At 38.4% G+C, this 13,851-nt stretch overlaps 1 protein-coding gene across 2 annotated transcripts in view; it reads right to left on the bottom strand.

Moving 5' to 3' along the window:
* Window positions 1–3,795, bottom strand: part of metap1d (methionyl aminopeptidase type 1D (mitochondrial)) — a 13,184-nt gene extending 9,389 nt beyond the window's left edge. Inside the window, exons 1-3 of one of the 2 annotated variants that reach the window (XM_076302725.1) lie at window positions 3,745–3,795; window positions 1,325–1,509; window positions 1–47 (exon numbers count right to left, since the gene is read on the bottom strand). The exon at window positions 1–47 is cut by the window's left edge and continues 103 nt beyond it. In XM_076302725.1, the coding sequence (XP_076158840.1) occupies window positions 1–47; window positions 1,325–1,509; window positions 3,745–3,784 (272 nt within the window). In that variant the 5' untranslated portion in view covers window positions 3,785–3,795. Of the gene's footprint in view, window positions 528–1,324; window positions 1,510–3,744 lie in introns of those variants that run through there. The other variant, XM_076302726.1, reaches the window with a different exon arrangement.
* Window positions 3,796–13,851: the final 10,056 nt, after the last annotated feature.

Genomic DNA, 13,851 nt, shown 5'->3' with positions numbered 1-13,851 from the left:
CAATCAGGAACAGAACTGGAGGACACATAGTCAGGCCTCTGGATGTGCTAGAGAACGAGAGAGAAGAAGAGGAAGAGGGAGAGGAGAGGACGAGAGAGAAACACGTATGCTGCAGTTCTTAACAATATCATGACCACACCTCAAAAACACTTCAGTCTCTTCAAAAGCTGTTGCCAGAGTTTCCTTTGTTTTATTTTCCTTTATCTGAATGAAGGTTATGGGAAAAAGAGATGGGAAAAAAACAACAGGGGGAATATATGGACAAAAATGGGAAAAGGTCCAATTTCAACAGACAAGGCGGAAAGTAAAATACGGGTCCTCCAGATGAGATACCGATACCTCTATATCTGTCCTGTTTTTACTTTGTTCTGGCTTTTAGGACAGTCTCGTTAAAACAAATAAATGAACAAAATAAAACATAATGTAGTCTAAAGTATATGATGACTTGGGATTCTCTGTGTGTATATGGTGTGGAAAAAGATGAGAGGAGGAGAGGCTGTAACTGTCCAATGATTTAACATCCTTTCCTGTGATCACACAACACACACACACACACAGACGAGCAGAGAGAGAGAGAGAGAGAGAGAGAGAGAGAGAGAGAGAGAGAGAGAGAGAGAGAGAGAGAGAGACAGATCTAACAGAGTGCTTAGAATAAGAGACATCTGAAGAGGACTCATCACACAGAATCATAAACTTTGTGTTTAAGGACCATCCATTACCAATCAGCCTATTCCCTTTCTTCTTCAAAGCTTTCCTATTTACACAATTCACGGTAACACTTTAGTTTAGGGAACACATGTTAGCCATTAATACATAACTAATATGTGTATGTATGTATTAGTGCTTAATAAGGTTTGTATCAAGTGTAATTACACATGTATTAGGTCTTTATCCAGCAATATCGAATTCTGACTGAATAGGTCATTTATTCTTGGTAAATATGCTCCCTAAACTAAAGCGTTAACCAATTCACATTTCACAATTTACACCATTTCAAAAAACATCCAATCACAAAAAAATAACATAATCTTACAAGAAAAAGAAAATCTATCATCAGTGAGCCACACTTACGGATCATGATAGCATGTCTGAGTCACTAAGAGGGCCACTCTTTCACATACATATCCTCAAATGCAACACTGAATCTAGCAGTCTCATTTTTTCCATACTGGTAAGATCTCTGAGCGAAACTGAACAGACATGTTCCTCTAGGCCGATCCATAATGGTAGACCTAGTCGCTACCCTTTGAGTCATAATAGCACTTGGGAGGTACTGCTGGTGGGAAAAAGACCCTCAGCTGGATGGTGAATTAAGAGTCATTACTTTGGGCACGACGTAGGGAGGTCGGACCACAGCGGGGCGCACCACATTGTGGGAGTGGTGCCACTTCCTCCAGAAGAAGCAGCGGTGCGGGGGACGCTGGAGGCCAGCTGGGCACTGCTGGGGGCACGGGGGGCACGGGGGGCACGTCCGGCCCCATGCCACCCTCTGGAGTAACGCAGGCCAACCTGCAGCAGGCACAGATGCAAGTGGAGATGAGGCATCAGGCTACATTCACACATATTCACAGATGCAAGTGGAGATGAGGCATCAAGCTACATTCACACATATTCACAGATGCAAGTGGAGATGAGGCATCAGGCTACATTCACACATATTCACAGATGCAAGTGGAGATGAGGCATCAAGCTACATTCACACATATTCACAGATGCAAGTGGAGATGAGGTATCAGGAAAAAGGAGTTGGCACACTTCTCGATTCTTTCTTTTCTTTTGTTTTATTTTGTCATGCTCTGTTTAGTAGAATGTTTCGACACCTCGGTCCTCTTCAGAAGGGTGGAAATGTTATTCTAAGCCAAGCATGACAATAAAACAAAAGAAATGAAAGAATCAAGAAGAGTGCAGAATCCAGAATATTTTGACACTTTTTTATCCTGCACCTATGATGTGCACAATGACCTCTACTAACTGTACATTCACACATACCACACAAACACATTTGTGCATATACTTAAAGACATACAAGACATCAGCACATTTGTGTAGATACTTGCTGGAATTTACATATTTGTTACACATTGTATGCATTATCAATATGAATAGGTTAAATCTGCCATCTGACGAAGACCTAAGTGGTGGAAACGTTGTGTATCACCCACTATTAAACTGGGAGCTTTAGAGACAGTGTGCGGATATCTTTTCTTTTGTTTTACTCAGTATTTCTAGTATCCAGCACCTGTAGAATCTTTATAGATGTGCGTACACCTCTACACTTTAAATCTGCCATGCCAATAAAGCTTTTGAAAAACAAACATAGAAATGGACACTGTGGATATGAAGTGTTTGGCTACATTCACATGTATAATGCACACACAGAGATCAACCCCAGGACAAACCGTGGTCATTCTGGAGTAAGTCTGACCAACCTAAAGCAGACTGAGCTAAAAACATGGTACTTCAGAGTTCAATCTCTACAGCAGTATAGAGCTAATATCTATGTGTGTGTGCATGTGTGTGCGTGCATGTATGTGTATGTGTATGTGTGTGTGTGTGTGTGTGTGTGTGTGTCTTCGGCTCTCACTCACTCTCACACTTTACAGCACTGAATGTATCTCAGCAACATAGTGCCCTCTACAGCAAATCACCATCAACATGCAGTTGCTCACAAGCTCACTGCACTCTGTCTTAAACCAAAATCATTTAGGCTCATTTTTGTTTCTTTTCACACAATGCCTACAGCCACAATGGCATGGCGGTGTCTAATGCCTGAAACCCACATCAGGTTATCACAATTGGGTTTCTGAAATAGACTCATGATGTCTGAGCAAAAAACAGGAATGTTATTTACCCTATACATTGCCATGACACATCAGAGAAGCGGAGGAGAGGCGGAGGGGAGAGAGGGAGGGAGAGAGAGAGAGAGGGAGGGAGGAGGACAGCGGAGGGAAGGAACAGAGGAAAAATATGGTGGTGGGCTGACAAACAGCTTTGGCAAAGGAAATTGTTTGTGTAGGTGTCTCCGACCCCCCCTCCCACCCCTCTGTTTGAGTGCATGTGTGTTGGTGTGACCATGTGTGTGTGTATGTGGGGTGGTGGAGTGTGTATCCATAGGTGGTCCTGCAATCTGAGATGGAGATGTGGTCAAGTGTATGTATGTGTGTGTGTGTGTGTGTGTGTGTGTTAGGCTGAAAAGCCAGAGAGAAGAGTGTAGCCTACCAATCTGTGTGTACATAGGCTATCTGACATCTCTCTCTCCTATTCTAACAATTCCAAACATGCTGCTAACATTTCTACACGAGTTCTTATGCGGGCCCCACCAAACACACACACACAATCCAAATAAATAGAAATGACAATTGCATTCTGCACTAGCTTCGTGTTTTGCGCTACAGAAAATAATGTAGGCTAGTGGCTGTAAAAATAGAAAGAACATCGAGTTCTCGAAGTGGTAAATATGCTTATACTTAGGCCTAGCTAGCCTTGTCAGTCAATAACAAATCGGCAATCTAACTGCAAGTCAATCACGTTCAGGTGAGTGACAACTTCTGTGCTTATTGTAAATCCAAAGAGTTTGTTCGATGTTTTGGAAACTAAAAACATAAGACAGGCTGTGTCGAGGCTATGACAAACGCACCAAGCCTCAGTTACAATGATCGCTTAGGTCTATTAGGCAGCACTTTTTGCTAGCCCAAATACACAAATGTGCAGTTTAAATGAGCAACCCTTGGATCCAGCTCTTACCTGATCTACATGACCACTTCGTAGCAATGGGTGCCGCCATGATGTTTGCAATAAGAACAGATCACGTGACCAGTGTATTTCTTGCTTAGAACGCCACCTGCCTACACAAGAGGTGATGACAGTGTTCAAATACCAACATAGATTATTACAGTGTTTTTCAACCACTGTGCCGGGGCACAGTAGTGTGCCGTGAGAGATCATCAGGTGTGCCGCAGAAAATTACCCAAATGTCACTCACTGGTCCAGAAAAGCAACTGTTGCATCAAAGAATTTATAACCACATGCTCTCATTGATTGTATGATTGCACTATTTGTGGTATGCAGGCATTGTACAACGGGGACCCCATATCCAGTATTCACAGAATCATCACATATCCAGTTCATAACAACAATTAAATTAGATATAGTCACCTACAAATGAAACAGAGGGCGCTTGTTTTATTGAGCAGGTCTTGCATAGAAGCCATAATAAGGGCATATCTGTGTATTATTTGACATTTTAGGCTATATGGTATGTTTATTTTTTCTTCACACAGGATGTTAGTGTGCCGTGGGACATTTTAAGTGTCAAAAGTGTGCCGTGGCACAAAAAAGGTTGAAAAACACTGGATTATCAAATGGAATTTTCATTGTACTTTTGTTCTTATCTCATTTCATTTCTTTCTTTCTCGTAAATTCCACCGGCATTTAGGGCAAGATGACAGTAGGCAACTTCAGTAGATGACAGCTGAGTTCAGCAAAGTTTCCTGCACAACCAATTAGGCTACTTTACCTATGACTAACTTTATTTTATAAACAGCCAGTTATAAACACAATAGCCTACCTAAAGCTACAATGGCACGACAATGCATAACATACGATTGAATTTTTTTTTATTGTAGTAGTCTTTTATTAAGACCTATTTTTCAGGACCCAGGACCAAAGGTTCATCTACAACTGAACCCCATTTATGCTCTAAAGAGTACTCTGAAATGCCGGTTGAGTGCAATACATTTGCAAGTTTGTAACCACACGTTTAGACCACTTTTCACTTTTATGAAAAAGGACTATACTGCTCTCAGCTTCCAAAATAGACCCAATATAGTGTTCAGCTCAGAGTTTGCATGGTTGCACATGAGCCAAACTGTGGGTGTTCTGGCTTAGCTCATCTTCCCAAGTTTTCTTTCTTTGTCTAAAATGCACCACCACCACCACTACTCTTTTTTACTGTTACATGAAAAAAACACACTTAAAATCAGCCATCTAAAAACAAAAGGAATAGGGCGAGCAAGTAGCAGACAGAGAGAAATAGAGAGAGGGAGAAGAGGGACAGTGCTGGAGCAGAAAGGAGTATTCCCTCCTCCACTGTGGGACAAAATAAACAGTAATTAAATTGGGCTGGGCTGGTAATCAGCCACAAGTCTCCCTGTGGCAACCACTACAGGCCCAGCTGAAATCAGCGTGGGAAACCAACGAGTCCCTTAGCAGGGGCGCAGACAAGTAACACTGCAAACAACTGCATCATACAGTACAAACATATAGTACTAAACAGACACACACACAAACAGTGTTGGGCAAGTTACTTCAAAATCGTAATGTATTATGTATTACTTATTACTGTCATTTCAAAGTAATTTGTTACATTATAATATTACTGTCTCTGAATTGTAAGGCATTACACTATATTACTTTTAAGTTACTTTTACCAAAATATCTAGAAATATGGATGGATGAATTGGAATTCCAAATGCAGTTTATTATGCTCAATGCAGCTCATTGCACTTCTAATAGAGGGCGATGTGGTATAACATAATGACTGAGCTAGGCTTAAGGCTAACAACAGTAGAATGCAATAGGCGCAGTGATGGCTCATGATGCAATACAAGGAACAATCGTAGCTAGAATTTTGTTAAAAGCAGACAAAAGGTCAAAGTCTGGTCAATTGTGCTAGAAATGCTGTAACTTTAGGCTTAGGCCTACTCATTAAAATCAACAGAGAGCCCACTACCTGTATATTGTAACCCAAAACTTGTCAAGATAGGCTACACAGTGCCGCTGCTGGCCATTTTGGTGCCCTAACTGGTGAAATACAGTATTAACCCAAGTATGTCATCATATGGCCAACTATAAAGATGTAATCTGCCTGTTCCCAGGGATGGGTAGTATTTCTGAAACATGTAATATGTATTTGTATTTCAAATACAAAATAGTATTTTGTCATTTGTATTTTATTGGGTTGAAGGAAATGGCTCTGTATTTTGTATCAAAATACTTTATTGGTGTGTATTTTTGTATTTTAGAAATACTGCAAAATACTATATGTGAAAAACACAAAAAAAAAGTAGATAGTACACAGGTGTAATGAATAATTGGTAATTAGGCAACAATGGTTTATTTTTATCGCAATCAGCTAATGTGTTCAAAGACACTCACAGCTTTTCAGTGACGGCTATTGTTGAAGCATCAGCTCTGGTCTGAAGCACTGGTGTGAAGTCGTACGCAAGTAAAGATGAGCAAGTTTACCTGTGCAAGTTCACATAAGGACACCGACAAAGGCAACCATGTCCTATTGTCTCCATGCCAATCTTTAACAGAAAAAATGTCAGATATCTCAATGAACCACAATGACATCAATAGATGGTAAGGTGTTGAGTGTGTTTGAATTCCCTTCCTTGTAGCATCCTTTTCTACATTCTACAGTGGGGACAAGTTCACCTTGTTAAATTAAATAACAATTATATTGTTATTATTATTGGAGATATTAAGGCATATCAAGTTTCTCACATACTGGAACTTCAAGATACATAGCCTTATGATTTTCTTATTCAGTTCTGCACTGGACTTGAATTACGAAATTCGGCACAGATACACACAGGGGCGGACTGGCACCAAAATTCGGCCCTGGCATATTTGGCCCAAGCGGCCCTCAAATCGGTTGGGCACACCTAATTAAATACAAAATCTTTGCATTACCCTTAAATATTCATATCTTTTCAACTGTCATGGAGCACTGAAAGTCATATAGGCCTCATTGGTTTTCTCTCTGACTGATCAGAGGTAGGCATGGAGCATATCTCCATATTCAAGTAGACTAACAAGCAATTATTAAAGAAGAGTTTCTGCTTGAATTCAAAGTATCATTTCAAATTATTCAATGGGCTACAATTGACAGCAGCACCAAAAATTACTGAAGCCTATGTGTAAACAGTTAAATTACCCAGATTGTCTTAGACATTAATGTAATTTATACCAGTTATCACCGTAGGACAACTGAAACAACACAAAATAAACAGGGCTGTTGCTGGAAATATTTTATTCCTGTAGGCTATACTTCCTACCTACATTGCTGGTACATTTTGGAACAGTACAGCTACATGAACTAATTGTCTTTAGTGTCTGACAGTAGCCTAGGCCTATAGGTTATAGCTTAGTTGGCTTGTGCATGACGTGACGTTTTGTAACCTACGTTTCCGTCAGTCTACAGTATTTTATCCCTTCTTTACCATGATAACCCTCCCAAGATAGAACCACCACTCATGCCATCGATGTTGAATTTTGGGCGACTGACGGAAACTGATCAATCTGACCAACAATTAACGTCGATTTGACACTATTTTGCTGTTCATTCATTTAGAAAATTTAAGTTGCTCTATTTGTTATCATAATCACAGCACGGCTTTACTATGTTATCATTAGGCAACCATATCATTACATTATCGCAATTAATAAGTCATCATAATCATCATAGTCAGCATGCAGACATCCCAACCTGCAAAAAGTCATTTCAGGGAAGTATCCTGAAGAACCCCCCCCCCCTATAGGTATACTTAGATACTGAAATACAGATGAATGTTTGATAATACAATTTTGATAATAAAATATGTAGATTTTGGTAGTTTGGTCTTTTCATGTAGCCTTGGCAACTAGCCATCTAGTATAGGCCTGAATAATATGCACATGAAATTACACTTGTTCAACTCACCTCAACATGTCTTTTGCAATCATTTAACCTGCCATGGGCAATAAGTCACTGTTACAAACAGTGCAGCATGCAACTACAGTATCATTATTGTTTACTCTTATGAGACAAGGGTAGGCCTACACATCATGTGGTCTGATGTGAAATGGGTCTTAAATGTTCATTTTTTGGGGGCACTCTGACTCTGCCATGACGCTCCTGTTCCTAGATACATTGAACTGATTAATTTCGTTCAGGATAAAAGACATAAAAGCCTGACTACATTGAAAACTGATTGGTTGATTTAGCAAAACATGCCAATCAGGATGCGTCTTGCTTCAGGCACACGCGCACCACCCCTCTCTCTCTCTATTTCTCTCTCTCTCTCTCTCTCTTTCTCTCACTCTCTCTCTGTTGTGTGCGCGCTAAACTCAGATGCATACGTGATTTGAAGTCTCAGTCTTGCGTGCGCGCTCTTGCTCGCTCGCTCTAGATTCCGGGAGATTTTATCTAATTTGCAGGCATCAGGGAGCCGCTATCAATATGCGGGAGACTCCCGGAACTTTCGGGAGACTTGGGATGTCTGAGCATGGCATGTCACAGCCTACCTGCTCCACCACTGAGTTCTCAACTAGGCTCGCACTCTCCACCACCTGTTCACTGTCCCTTGCTCTGTATCCTCGTTCAAACTCAACGAACTTCAGCATGTTGCTGACATATGCTAGCCTACTTGCTATATTGTATTGAAGCTTCTACATTGGTGTTCATTTTGCACAATTGTCACTACTGGCACCCGCCGCAATTTTGTGTAGGCAACTTCGATTAACTTTTGATGCGCTCACAGAATCCTGGCTCTGAGCCAAAATGGGAGGGGTGGGGCCTGACGTGAGCTGTTATTGGATCAGTCCAGTGTCAATATTGAAAGGTAACCAATGGGCCGCTGATTGTCCTTCGTTTGGGCCGATCGTTGGCCAAAATAATTAAATTATATAGCCTATTCTATCGGCCCAAAAGGTGCGTCGGCCCACCGGGAAAATGCCCGGTATGCCAGATGGCCAGTCCGCCCATGTATAGGCATATATATATATACACGCTGCCTTCAACACTGTTTACAGCTCTTTGAGTCAAGGTAACATGTTTTTGGTACAGCTAATTTAGATACACGTGTGGGTGTTTCTTTAGGAATCCGCCGTCTTGGTTTGTATAGAAATGAATATTAAGTGACACATGTAAGAGGTTGGAAATACATACATACATCGATGTTTGATGGCTAGCATAGTCTACACTAAGAGGTTGGAAATAGGCCTACGTTCCTATAAGTAAGACAGTACATCGATTTTTTTTTTAAACATAGTCCAGTCCATACAACTTCATTTCAGTTTCGAAAGAAAAAAACGGCGACGAAATTGTGAATTTCCAGAGCGTGTTACTCCACACTCAGCAATCGACTCCTACGGACTTTCCCCTGAAGATGGCAGAAAAGATGGCAACATTTCCGGAAAGGGCTTGATGAAATTCATTATGGACTCTCTATCAGACAGAGATGGAAAGTAGCCTAACGAAATACATTTACTCACGTTACTGTATTGAATAGTTTTTCTGTGTATTTTGTATTTTTTAAGTAGTTTATAAAAATCGGTATTTTAAATTTTACTTGATTACTTTTTGAGTGAAGTATTGTACTTCGCTACATCAAAAATCCCATCCGTTACTTGAGTAAAAAAAAAGTTAAGACTAATGAAGAAAGGGAGAGAAAAAAATCGCGCCCTAAACCACTAGTCTATAGGCTAATGATCAGCATGTAGCCTACAACAGGACATGAATCAAGCTGATGCATGCAGTCTTTCTGAAAGTGATGGAGCTGAATCACGACACGAGATGCATCAGATTAGCCTAACCTATGAAAGTGTATTTTCCGCTATTCCAGTGAGTTGTCTCAGTTCGTTTTAGCACCAATGATTGCATATTCAAGCAAACACCATGGGATTTCGTGTTTTGACGTTTGTTCTCACGTTTCTTTGGAAATAAGTTTATTAGCAGTTGTTTCCCCTCATTTTGATGTCTCTCTTTTTCCTGTTTTGGCCTTTGTTTTTAGTAAGCTGACTTGGCTTCTTCTTGGAGAAAGACATTGCACCAGCAGCACAACAGCGGTCCACTAGGCCACTAGATGCTCAACTAAATAAACAAAAGATAGACTAGGCTACCTTATGAATCTTGCAGGCGGACTAAACCATTTAGCTCTTTAGCAAGGGAGAGTGAGAGTGACCTTAGACAGTTTTCACTATGTTTTGTATACAAAATCCAGTCAGTCAAACTTTACATTTCGTCTGACATTCATTTTTACATTTAATAAGATAACTTCCAGAACTGTTTAATTGAATTTAATTGAATTGGCTGCCTTCAAGTCTTTCTGGAGCTTTCTCCGAGTGGCCCTTGGCTCTTGGAATTGACTATCCTTCTGACTCCCTGGTCAGAAATATTCCGAGGAGATCCTGTGCCGGTTGATGATTCAGTGACGTTTCTTCCACTTGGAGATAATGGCTCCCATGCTGCTTACTGGAAGATTCTGAAGTTTTGAAATGCATCTGTAACCAGTTTCATTGAAATGTTTTGCAACAATAAGGTTGCAAAGGTCTTGGGAGAGCTTTTTGCTTTTATCCATCATGAAATGTTTCTTGTGTGACACCTTGGTAATGAAAAACCTTTTTATAGCCCATCAATATGTAGGCTACTAACCAAGCTTATATTAATTTGCGCAGATAGAAAGGATAACTGTTCACTGCAAAGCGACCCAAGGATGAGTGCAACTAACTTTGAAAATCAACTACTGCTCAAACTTAAAGGAACCGTATGTAAGAAATATATTTCAATTAATCATAAAATGGCTCTGATGTGTCACTAGACATTAAGAAATCATGTTCATTTCAAATACTTATATCACTGACAACAGTAGTCCGGCCAGGATATTGTCATTTAAAAAGTGAAGTTGCAGCCCTCAACTGATGTTGACGTTGTGTTTTATCATGTCATGTTGTGTTTTGGCCTGATGCACCACCCTCTACCTATCTACTAATCACGAAGTCAGTAGTGTTTCGGCATCCGGGTTGGCAACCTCGAGTCAGGGGGGAGGGGGAGGGGATACAGCGCTCTACAGTATTTTGAAAGTGATTACAGTACCAGTTTTGGCCACAATCTTACATATTTAACTAACGTAACTAAGTAACTTTTACTTAAAGTAGCCTACATTTTAAATGAACTACTTTTTACTTTTACTTGAGTACATTTTCGGTATTTTAACTTGTACTTGAGTAATATTTCATCAAGGTGGTACTTTTACTTGAGTACAATATTTTCATACTTTTTCCACCTCTGCTATCCGACCACATAAAGACCTCGGGATACTTCAGTTTGGTTTTAGGGACCTTCTACTCACTACCACATAAGTGTAATGTTGTTTGGAACTGTAGAAGAGGTATAAAAATAGCGTTTTGTAGCGGCAAAATGACATGCCTGCGTCACTTCCAGGCTAACGAGTTTTGACCAAAGATTCTAGAGCGGAGCGCTTAGCGCTCTAGAATCTTTGGTTTTGACTAAAAACAGTAACATCGAACTTTCTCAAAACACATTCGAATGACATGATTTGGATGTCAACTCAACGTATGTACTCCGTAAGAGGACGTTTCTGTACATAAATGTAAGCACTGTGGCAGTAGTAATGCAATATTTAGAAAATGTAGGCTACTCTTGATACTCAAAAACAAGTACTTTAGTACTTTTACTTAAGTAGACATCTGACTGTTGTACTTTTACTTGTACTTGAGTAAAATTTATTAAAGGGTATCTGTACTTTTACTCAAGTAATGAAGCTGTGTACTCTGTCCGCCTCTGTAAGCTAATCTTAATAATTATTTTAGCAACAAGCACTTCACGATGGAGCATACAGTGTGTAAAAATTGTATTTGGGGCTTTCTGCTATATGAAAGCTATCACGCTACTATTATTCCCAGTCATTATCATGGGAAATATAATGTTAAGATATGACATTATTATCATGGCATTGTATAACAACCCTCATAGTAATAGGTATATTTTATATTTTTCAAATGTATTTATTTGTTTCTTCTATTTTTCCTTCCAACTAGCTGAGGCCCCCCTGGCACCCCCTCGCGGCCCCCCAGGGGGCCCCGGCCCCCACTTTGAAAACCACTGTCCTATGGTATGCTACATACTAATGATTGTAGTGGTTCCGGGCGCAATTTCCCCCCTTCCTTTCCTTTCGGTTGTCGTTTTGTGATGTAGCGAAGTACAATACTTCACTCAAAACGTAATCAAGTAAAAATAAAAGTAGCCTACCAATTTTAAAAACTACTTAAAACATACAAAATACACAAAAAAACTACACAATACAGTAACGTGAGTAAATGTAATTAGTTACTTTCCACCTCTGGTCGTCGGTCCAGTAGTGGGCCGGTCCAGGAGAAAATTGCCAGGGCCGAATTTTGTTCCCAGTCCGACCCTGACCGAAAGTATTATATTTGTGTGTTATATTTGTGTGTTATGTATTGTTGTATTGTTATGTATTGTTGTATTGTTATGTATTGTTGTATTGTTATGTATTGTTGTATTGTTATGTATTGTTGTATTGTTGTATTGTTATGTATTGTTGTATTGTTATGTATTGTTGTATTGTTGTATTGTTATGTATTGTTGTATTGTTATGTATTGTTGTATTGTTATGTATTGTTGTATTGTTATGTATTGTTATGTATTGTTGTATTGTTATGTATTGTTGTGTGTTATGTATTGTTGTATTGTTATGTATTGTTGTATTGTTATGTATTGTTGTATTGTTATGTATTGTTGTATTGTTGTATTGTTATGTATTGTTGTATTGTTATGTATTGTTGTGTGTTATGTATTGTTGTATTGTTATGTATTGTTATGTATTGTTGTATTGTTGTATTGTTATGTATTGTTATGTATTGTTATGTATTGTTATGTATTGTTGTATTGTTGTATTGTTATGTATTGTTATGTATTGTTGTATTGTTATGTATTGTTATGTATTGTTGTATTGTTATGTATTGTTATGTATTGTTGTATTGTTATGTATTGTTGTATTGTTATGTATTGTTGTATTGTTATGTATTGTTATGTATTGTTGTATTGTTATGTATTGTTGTATTGTTATGTATTGTTATGTATTGTTGTATTGTTATGTATTGTTGTATTGTTATGTATTGTTATGTATTGTTGTATTGTTATGTATTGTTATGTATTGTTGTATTGTTGTATTGTTATGTATTGTTATGTATTGTTGTATTGTTATGTATTGTTATGTATTGTTGTATTGTTATGTATTGTTATGTATTGTTGTATTGTTATGTATTGTTGTATTGTTATGTATTGTTGTATTGTTATGTATTGTTATGTATTGTTGTATTGTTATGTATTGTTGTATTGTTATGTATTGTTATGTATTGTTATGTATTGTTATGTATTGTTGTATTGTTATGTATTGTTATGTATTGTTGTATTGTTATGTATTGTTATGTATTGTTGTATTGTTGTATTGTTATGTATTGTTGTATTGTTATGTATTGTTGTATTGTTATGTATTGTTATGTATTGTTATGTATTGTTATGTATTGTTGTATTGTTATGTATTGTTGTATTGTTATGTATTGTTATGTATTGTTGTATTGTTATGTATTGTTGTATTGTTATGTATTGTTGTATTGTTATGTATTGTTGTATTGTTATGTATTGTTGTATTGTTATGTATTGTTGTGTGTCTTGTCCTTGTGTCTGTCTGCTGGCTGTGCAATTAATTGCCCCTCGGGGACAATAAAGTTGCCTTGACCTTGACCTTGATCTGTGAGTGTGCGCACATAGCGCATGCGTTACGTTGCACATTATGGCAAAGGGCCATGCCGCTCGTTATACGTTTCACAAAGTATATGTAGCAGTAAAATAAAATAAAAAAATACAGTGTGTAAAAATTGTATTTGGGGCTTTCTGCTATATGAAAGCTATCACGCTACTATTATTCCCAGTCATTATCATGGGAAATATAATGTTAAGATATGACATTATTATCATGGCATTGTATAACAACCCTCATAGTAATAGGTATATTTTATATTTTTCAAATGTATTTATTTGTTTCT

The sequence above is a fragment of the Alosa pseudoharengus genome, unplaced genomic scaffold (genome assembly GCF_046254945.1).
Source record: "Alosa pseudoharengus isolate Yale_2024_CS ecotype anadromous, Long Island Sound unplaced genomic scaffold, YU_APseudo_1.1 YU_APseudo_1.1_scf_24, whole genome shotgun sequence".
Taxonomy (NCBI): Eukaryota; Metazoa; Chordata; class Actinopteri; order Clupeiformes; family Clupeidae; genus Alosa; species Alosa pseudoharengus.
Note: the sequence above shows the minus strand (reverse complement) of the source record. Positions and strands in the feature narration are given on the sequence as shown.